Source organism: Ictalurus furcatus, chromosome 7, assembly GCF_023375685.1.
Source record: "Ictalurus furcatus strain D&B chromosome 7, Billie_1.0, whole genome shotgun sequence".
In the NCBI taxonomy this organism is placed as follows: Eukaryota; Metazoa; Chordata; class Actinopteri; order Siluriformes; family Ictaluridae; genus Ictalurus; species Ictalurus furcatus.
Window position 1 is genome coordinate 25,472,421 of NC_071261.1, and position 9,735 is coordinate 25,482,155.

Here is a 9,735-nt window from a genome sequence, read left to right on the forward strand (position 1 = left end):
TTGCAAGAGACGAAAGTGGAGAAGAAGCAATGCGGATTCATTGTTTAAAAATAAGTCGTTTGGCAAAAACGTGCATTCACATTCTGGAGTCATGTGGAGATGTCGGTGTTTCTGTGTGATGTGGCGTGAAAGTTTCACGAGCCTGATAAAGAGTGAATGTGTGAGAGATCTCGAGAAACCCGAAAGGAAAGCAGACCAGTTTCTAGTCTACTTCTTGTTGTTGTTATTCCGACCCTAAGGCCTAGTTAATCGTGCCTTTCGTCTGTGGAATGTGCGGAGGGATACATCCGAGTGCCCGGGAACGTTGTGATTCGGTCGCTTGTGTGTATGTGCTTTTGCGGGCTCGTAACAATGTAACTGTGTGTGTGTGTGTGTGTGTTCTAAAAATGCCAGTCTCTGCTCCATAGTTACCAGTGGCATAAATTCCGATGGCAGTAAACCGGTTACCACACGGACACTTTTATTCAGCTTCTCAAACATAAACTACAGTGGTGTTTTTATAAAAAAGACATTTTCCCTACCCCGAAGCCCCCTTCTTCTTGTCTTGTGTGTGTCTGCTTTTTTCCTCAGGCTAACAGAAGTGTGTGTGTGCCTCTCCCTCGCTAGGCGCGTTATCAGCGAGTGGGGACTTGTTAGAGAGAACACACACATACACAGGGGATGTTTCAGTCAGCACTGCACGGCTAGATACACAGCAAGAATGCGAGAGGAAGAGTACAAGCTGTCGGGAGAAAACAAGTCTCTGCTCTGTGTGTGTGTGTGTGAGTGAGAGAGAGAGATTGCAAAAGCAATTCTTAATGAAACTAATTAGATTGAGACCGTGTACATCTACAGCCGACTTTTACAATTCACAAAACAAAAAATTATACTTCTTCCATTTTGCATGTACATTATTATACAATGGCACTTGGACAGAGCTTTGTAATAGAACAGCGAGGAATGTTGATCGTGAAATATTATTCCCAAACAAATACGCACAATTCTATTTAAACACTTTGCAGTAAGGTCATCCGGAACAAATTAGAAATTAGAAAAGCAAAACAATTCAATTAGTTACAGTTTAATTCAAAATGCAAATAGTGAATGAGTGCGGTATTATTTTTTTGTGGATATTACGCCATCTAGTGGTAGAAGAATAATTTAACTTTCTCCACAGAAGCAAGTTGTAGTACTAAACCAGTTTGACTTTTCTGGCTTGCCGTAATTGTTGTCAGGGGGATCCTTCAGAATCCAAAATGGCGGCGCCCTTGAAGCTGTTCTGTACTTCAGGTGAGAGAGATGTTATTCAGAAAGTATATACGCTTTAGAGCAGCTCCTGGACTGCACATTCATGAAGGTGATGATGTGTTTTAGAAGTGAATTTTAACTCTAAGTTTATATTCATTATGGCCTGATATTTTCGCGTGTTAAATGGTGCGCATGTTAGCAAGCTAGTGAGCTAGCACTGGCTGCTCAGGATACAAGCTACATGGTAGAGGCTTGATCCAAAACCGCATACTGGGTGATTCAGTTTGATCAGCAGTGATCCTCGAGATCACTTTCTACAGCGGTCTGTTTTATGGCTGCTGTACGGTTCCTTATAGTAAGCGATGTGGTCAAATGACTGAAAAAGCTCTATGGATGATTCAAATTAAACTGAGGTGGATGTTTGCACAGGAATAACTGACCTGTCAGAGATGGGATTTGAGGTTAGAGTTACCACTCTCCTGAATCCAGACAATCAGTCCGCTTGATTAGCCAGATCAGCTCAGCTGAATTAGTGCTACAGTTGAACTCAATAAGAAAGCAGATCTCCAGAAAGAGCGCTGGTGATCACTGAGATAATTTTTAAACCTAAATAGGACACTCTTCACTCAGAAGAGGATGGGTTCCCTTTTGAATCTGGTTCCTCTGAAGATTTACACTTTATATCACTCAGGGAGATTTTCATGGCACCTGTCACCTCTGGTTTGCTCATAATGGATCTAAATTTACATCCAGATTTCTATAAAGCTGCCTTGTTATAATGTCTGTTCTTAAATGTGCTATACAAATTGAATTGGATTGGATTACACCTTATTAGGTTTCCACACTAACTGTTGGGTGTTGAACTGTGTATGAATTATGCAGTGATAATCTCTTAACTGAGATCCAGCACATTATGTATCTGTAGTCTGCTGCCTTAAACAGGAATTGACAGTGAACACTGAGGCTTTCTGAAGGAAGGACCAGAGCCAACTCTACTTTTTAAAGATGCTCAGGTCCTTCAGCCTGTGTGTGTGTTTGTGTAAAGTTGCTCTACATGTTCTCTCAGTGTGTTGCAACAAATGCCTTTTTTTGGTGTGGAGGCGTAAAGAAAAAGTCCTACATTCTGAATACACTCATCAAGAATGCAAGTTCTGTCATAAGGATAAATCTTGACCCTCTAAAAGTGATGGCGGAGAGGACTGTGTTGGCGGAGAGGACAGTGGTGACGAAGAGGACAGGACAGTGGTGACGAAGAGGACAGGACAGTGGTGATAGAGCGGACTGTGGTGGTAGAGAGGACAGTAGTGGTGGAGAGGACAGGACAGTAGTGGTGGAGAGGACAGGACAGGACTGTGGTGGTGATGGAGAGGACAGGACCGTGGTGGTGGAGAGGACAGGACTGTGGTGGTGGTGGAGAGGACAGGACTGTGGTGGTGGTGGAGAGGACAGGACCGTGGTGGTGGTGGAGTGGACAGGACCATGGTGGTGGTGGAGAGGACAGGACCGTGGTGGTCGTGGAGAGGACAGGACTGTGGTGGTAGTGGTGGTGGAGAGGACAGGACAGGACAGTGGTGGTGATGGAGAGGACAGGACAGTGGTGGTGATGGAGAGGACAGGGCAGTGGTGGTGGTGGAGAGGAGAGGACAGGACAGTGGTGGTGGTGGAGAGGACAGGACAGGACAGTGGTGGTGGTGGAGAGGACAGGACAGGACAGTGGTGGTGGTGGAGAGGAGAGGACAGGACAGTGGTGGTGGTGGAGAGGAGAGGACAGGACAGTGGTGGTGGTGGAGAGGAGAGGACAGGACAGTGGTGGTGGTGGAGAGGACAGGACAGTGGTGGTGGTGGAGAGGACAGGACGGTGATGGTGGTGGACAGGACAGGACGGTGATGGTGGTGGACAGGACAGGACGGTGGTAGTAGAGAGGACAGTGGTGGACAGTAGTTACTATCCTCTTCACAGTGTAATTATGAGTTTGAGAAGTACCTTCAGTAACAGGCTGATTCAGCCTGGGTGGACAGATGATGAAAGTTGTACCTAGTTGACCAGGATACAAAGCTCCTGTGTGCTGCCTAGTCCCATGTTTTTGTTGCTTGAAAACCTGACTAATGACTAGGCTAAAATTCCTCCCCGAGTTCCCTGGGATATGCTCCAGGCTCCCCCTGACCCTGTGTAGGATAAGCAGTACAGAAGATGGATGGATGGATGGATGGATGGATGGATAGTCTTACTATCTTCATATATTTAAAACCATGAGGTGACTGTGTGTTGTGCTAAATCAGAGCTCTGCGCTGGACTTTTCTGAATTTTTCTATGATTCCCTCAGTGTATTTACATGCATGTGTAAAGTCTGTCATGTGTGTATGGTAATTAATCCACCTAGTAAAAAATACTCTATCTTCAGTTCATGTCTTGGCTGATGTGTAGTGAAGCAGACGGTAGGATTTAAAATGAGGAGCTCACCCTGTAGCTACAGCAATGAAAACTTTGTGAAAATCATTAAAGGCTGTTTTGTTTTGTCGTTTGTTTCCCCCCAACCCCCACGGACAACTATGAATTTAAAAAGAAAAAAGAAAAAAAAAATCATCCGAGAATGTGAAATTAGCTTGTTCTAGGCTATTTATTTTTGTGCATCTATATCTTACACATTATATTTCTATACATATTTCTATTTTAATGCTCCTGCTCTGTATCTGGTTTGTATTCTTCATGCTCTTCATTGGTGCATTTTGTTTTGTATGGCTGCTGTAACAAAGAAATTTCCCTCATTGAATGAATAAAGTATCTATCTACCTAGCAGGATAAGTAGACCCAGTAATATTCCTGAGCATCATACATTCAAGGAACACTTTACACAAGACATATAAGTGAGGATTCTCACACATTTTGCAATCAGTGGGGAAAAATCTATGGATCCTCCTTATAGAGTAATTACAGCTCAGGTCATTACATTATATTACAGAAAGCCTTAATAAAATCCAACTATTCGAATGTTAAACACACATTGTGTTAGAATAGATTGAAAGCGTTTTGTAGCACATTTCATGTGTACTGTTATATGGATGCGGTACTGGACTTTGTGAGCATAAACTTACGTTTCTATTAAAATCTCTTACTACATTTTTATGACCTTTATTATTTTTTTAAAAAAGGTGCATTTTGTTCTTTTATTTAAAGTCTTAAGGCAGACTGTGCGCCCATTTTCATCTACGTGTGTGGTTCATGCAGGGAAGAAGTGGAGACTGGAGTAAGTAATCAAAAGTCCCTTGTGATTTGTTTCTGTTTCTTTCTGCGTCCTTATCTGATGAGTTCACCTTAGAGTAAGATTACAGAGAATGACTTTCCGTGTGTCATATCTACAGGAACGGCTTGGCCTGGACTGGATCAGAGTACGGTCCATTAACAGATCTGCCCGACTGGTCATTCGCAGGTGAGTTTAGATTTTACATTGTTTAGATTTAACTTGTGCTGGTTGATATTGTAATAGGTCACATGATTGATTTAAAAACATGTGTGTATACACGCATGTATTTTAAGCACATTGAAAAATGTATGATGGTTTTGCTAAATGCTTTTGTCATTTGCACGATGCAGCCTTATCTGTATTCGTGCGTAAACTTGTGCTGCTTTGTCTCTGGGAAAATAGAGCCGAGGCAGTACATTTGCAATTATTCGGCTGGTTTGTGTATCTGTCTTTCTCCGTAGATGGCAGACCTGCACCTCCACTGAAAGGACAAGTCAGGAGGCAGAAGCAGAGGGAGGACTTTGCAGTGAGTTTTTTGACAGATTGTGTCCTTGTGTTCTTTTTTCAAAAATAATCCTTTGCAGTAGTTTTTCCATTATAACTTTGTGCAGTGAGCCTAGTGTCAGCTGTTCAATGGCTTATGTGAATACTGAAAGTGAACTGAAATAATGATAGGAAATTTATATTAAATAAAAACATGTATTTATGCTGTAAGGCATAATCCATGACTTGGGGTGTGTTATACAATTTTAATGCACGACATGGAGGCAAAGAACCACCTGAGTGCATTTAAATAGTGTAACGCACACCTAGCCATGGATTATCCCACTTACAGCATGGTCACTTGCCAGCATTGACAAGTTAAAGCTGTCATTGATGTTTGCAGTGCAAAATTTGACTGATAGGATAAAAAATAACAGTTAGTTATTTTATATACGGGTCGTTAGATTTAGAATTCTACCTGTTAAAGTAGTGTGGTAAGATTACATTTATTTGACTGAATTATAATAAATAGTTATTAGTGAGAGAGAAAGAGAGAATGAGAGAGATTATGTCTGTGCCGCATCTCTACTAATAATGAATCTGTGAGTTTAACTACTGTATGAAGCTATGACTGTGTGTTACTATGGTTACAACTGTTTATAGACAGTGCATTCATTTACAACGGTGATTAAACAGACTGGAAAAACCTGTGCATTATACAGTCTGAACGCACAGCTTCCAGCCAAATAGAATCTGTAGTATAGCTGATAAATAATGAGAATTGATATTTCAACAAGGCTGTCAGTACCTCTTATTATAATTATTATGTAAAATCCTATTTAAATACTTAATATAGGTTTAGGACTTAGTTTTTTTTTCCTCAAGGCATTTTGATCAAGTTAAAAGAGTATTTAAAAATGATTCATGCTTTCTAGTAGGAAGGTGGAGCACATCACCTCAAAGCAATAGACATGCAAAAGCACGACTTTATTGACTTTGCCTTTAATATTTGAAAATGTCTCATGGTTTCTTTTAAATAAATGTTCTAAACCATGAGAGAAGACAGAACAGGAAGAATGGTGACTAGTAGATTAGTCCATAAATACTGTCCCTAATAAGAAATGCCAGCAGCATTTTTAGTTATGTAATGTGTAACAAATCATTAGTCCATGCCCTGTTTTGCTGTGTACAATGTGCATAAATGATCAGTTTGATAGTGTATGTATTTGTACCAAAGCACTGTTGAATTCTCAAATGTTCCATAACAGCAGCTGTGCTGGCTGCAAGGCAAATCTCAGTTATTGTTTCTATAGTAACAGCTCATTTACAGGGACTTGTATGGCAGAAAAGAAACATAATCTAAGGCTAATAATAAACTGATGAATAATGTGTTGTTATGATACACGTCTTTCTTTGTTAAATAATTGATATGGTGAGCTTTTCTGTAAGGAGATGTTTATTTAACATTAATGGAAGGAGTCTCCAGTGTCAGCACTTTGTAACAGTCAGAGAGGTCAGAGTTTACGGCTTCTTGGTAACATGAAAAGCTGCATTTCTTTGTTGTTTTTTTGACTTACTAACTTCACGATAAATCTTGAGTAGGGGCTCATAAAGGAACGACTGTTTATAGCTGCTGTAACGTGAGATAGTTGTGATGACAGGAACTAACTTATTTCGGAGACATTTAACAAAATTAAACATAACTATAAACTTCTTTTAAAAAAAAAACGACATTCATTGATGAATAAAATCTGCTTTGGTATATGAGAAACTTTGTGTTGTGCTTGTATTTGGTAAATAATTAACTTAAGGGAGGTATTAGCATCACACCACCCTATTGTTGATTTTTTTTTAAAAATTTTATAAGAGCTGTTAAACACAACTGTTTGATTTTACTCCTCAGTTATTCAGAAGGAAATAAGCAAAGGGCTGGTCGATGTGTCTTTCACTTTACAGAGGAGAGCAGTGAACCTGAGTGCAGAGGTGGACCAGGGGATAAGGACATGGAGGGCAGAAAAGGAGGAGCAGGAGAGTGCGAGGGAGCAGCTAAAATCTTCTATGCTTAAACCTAAAGGAAAACTGTTATTAAAGAGCAAAAACAAATAAACACTGAAAAATGACAAATGTTAAGTACTTCATTGTTACTAACATTTATTAAATGAAAGTGAGCTATTTGTATGATAATATGTAATTATAATATCTAACCCTGCTAAGAGATTTCTATGTGACTTTATCCAACCATCATGTGTATGTAGTAGCAAGTTTCTGATGGACTTCTTTTATCCAGCAGGCTGCAGTGTTTCACCATTCTGCTGTAAAATCCCCCCAAAGCCGCCATTTTAGCCTCCTGCCTTCTCCCTCACTGAGACAGGAGCAAAAATGCCAGCAGTAAGGGGGGGAAAGAAAATCTCCATCTGGTCGAGTCACCTTTCATGTGATTTTCTTGAGGAACTGCTTCTGGTTGTCGTCCATATTCCATGTGAAATGCACAGTTGAATTACATTTGTCTAGACCGCAAAATACAACAGCCATTCAACACAGTCTAAAAATCACTTTTAAGATTTATTTCTATTTTGTAACAAGGAATTCCTCTCCCGGAGCCACCGGTGATGAAAACACGTTTGTCACACGTGTGCCAGGACCCATTAAACCACGGCTTCACGAAAAGCAGACGCAAGAACTCTAATCCAATTTTAAAAAGTGCTGAACTAAATAAACTTTTTAAATGAGCAGTTTGTAATTTTTAGATGCATTTGTTGCTTATAATATGAATTGCATTTGCAATGAAAACACTGACAAACTCTCCAACAACCCCTCTTGGGGAGAGCTTACTTTCTGGGCCAGAAATTTTTTTTAAACAGAACCCTGAAATGAAGAAATCAGCCAGATCCAGTGTATAGTAACATTGCAAATCTCAGTTTTGTAAACCTGTCGTTGCTTAGTCATATGATTATTACAGGTTTAAAAACATTTAATTATGTGTGTGTGTGTGTATGTGTGTGTGTATGTGTGTGTGTATATATATATATTATATATATATATATAATATATATTATATATATATATAATATATATTATAATATATATATAATATATATTATAATATATATATAATATATATTATAATATATATATATTATATATATATTATAATATATATTATATATATATATATTATAATATATATTATATATATATATATATATTATATATTTTATATATATATATATATATATATATATTATATATTTTATATATATATATATATATATATATATATATATATATATATATATATACACACACACACACACACACACACACATATATATATTTAGCTCTCATGTGTGCTCTAAGGAAAGGAATGTTTTTAGAGTCTGCCATATTGCCTCTTGCCTGAGAAAGTCATTAAGATGTTTCTGTGGTGACAGGATTTGTATCATCTGAGGACGCAAACTCAGAACCGTGGCCCAAGCTGAGTGTCTAAATCTGAAAATGTGTTACAGTATAATACAGTATAATAGCAGTTACTGTTTCTATAACTAAAAACTTGTACATTTATGATTAGTTTTCTGAGAGAGAGTTCTTTAATGGATTGAGCATCATGGAATTTTGAAGTGTTTATAGTCTTGAGGTTTATATTTGGAGAAGGCTGTGAGTTATCATCATCTCCATAGACAGCACTGTGAGTAAACTTCTCAGACATACAGTTTTGCTTATGAGCATTGTCTGTGATTGTCTCGCTTAGTGCGCTCTCTCTCTCTCTCTCTCTCTCTCTCTCTCTCAACCTCCGACGTCCTCCTGCTGATTTCAGCAGCCTTTCTCCATAATTATAGCTTTAGTCGCTGAATCGCAGAATTTTTTCTCTGTTTTACTGGACTCGGGATCTGGCTTCACCACTTTGTGTCAGCACTATGGGACTGTTTACTTTTAGAGGGTGGGTCTGACACAAAAGACCCCCCCCCCCAAAAAAAAAAAAAAGCTGACATTGAACTCACTCTCAGCTCACCTACATGCAATCGTTCTTCCTCTCTTCACACAGACCTACAAAAAATGTTTTCACACCTGCTCATATGTCCTCCGCATAAAAGCTGAACTGACCACCAAAACCCATTCGACCCTTTATGATTGAACTCCAGACTCACTCAGCATTCAGTATCTGGTTGGTCTGTGACCCAGACACAAAAACACAAGATCTTTGAAGCTGTAGCTCTGAATTTATATTTATCTTCTTTATGTTTCCTGGACTGAAACGTTTTGGCTACTATAGTCAACCCCTTCCACCCCCCCCCCCCCTTTCCTCTGCCCTCCTGTTGTTTTGGTCTGTTCACAACGAGACCCAGATGTTGCTTATTGTGCAGAAGGGAAGGTTAAGGAGGGGTTGGGGGGATGGACGAGAGCTAGAGAGGAAAGAGACCAGTCCATTAAGACACACATGCAAGAGGGACAGGAAGAAAGAAAAAAGGAGTGAGTAAAACCAGAGTGCAGTGTAAAATCCTAAGTGTGTGTCTGTATGAGTGAGAGAGTGTGAGACCCCTGTGTCTCTGATGTGGTATTCTAGCTTTTTTTAGTTAACTTTAAGGCTTGTGATGCCAATACACCCCCAGCCTCGTACTCTTATACCACGTGCATGGAGAGGATATGACTCAGCCAAGGTTATGGTGTCATGGTTTGGGCTAAAAGTTCTGATTCAGCAAAGTGCTTCCTGCCATGTGTGTGTATGTATGTGTTTGTGGGTGTGGGTCTACAGGAGTGCCAATCAACACACATTAGTGTTGAGGTT

The 9,735-nt window shown here is 39.4% G+C and overlaps 1 protein-coding gene across 2 annotated transcripts; it reads left to right on the forward strand.

The window, feature by feature from the left end:
* Positions 1-125: 125 nt before the first annotated feature.
* Positions 126-7,779, forward strand: mrpl52 (mitochondrial ribosomal protein L52). 2 transcript variants are annotated; one of them, XM_053629505.1, is made up of 6 exons: positions 126-1,269; positions 4,403-4,472; positions 4,588-4,655; positions 4,931-4,995; positions 6,909-7,077; positions 7,243-7,772. In XM_053629505.1, the coding sequence occupies exons 1-5, from the start codon at positions 1,236-1,238 to the stop codon at positions 7,056-7,058; spliced, it is 387 nt and encodes a 128-aa protein (XP_053485480.1). In that variant the 5' UTR covers positions 126-1,235; the 3' UTR covers positions 7,059-7,077; positions 7,243-7,772. The 2 variants fall into 2 exon arrangements, with proteins under 2 accessions (XP_053485480.1, XP_053485479.1); XM_053629504.1 differs by having other exon boundaries at positions 6,909-7,779.
* Positions 7,780-9,735: the final 1,956 nt, after the last annotated feature.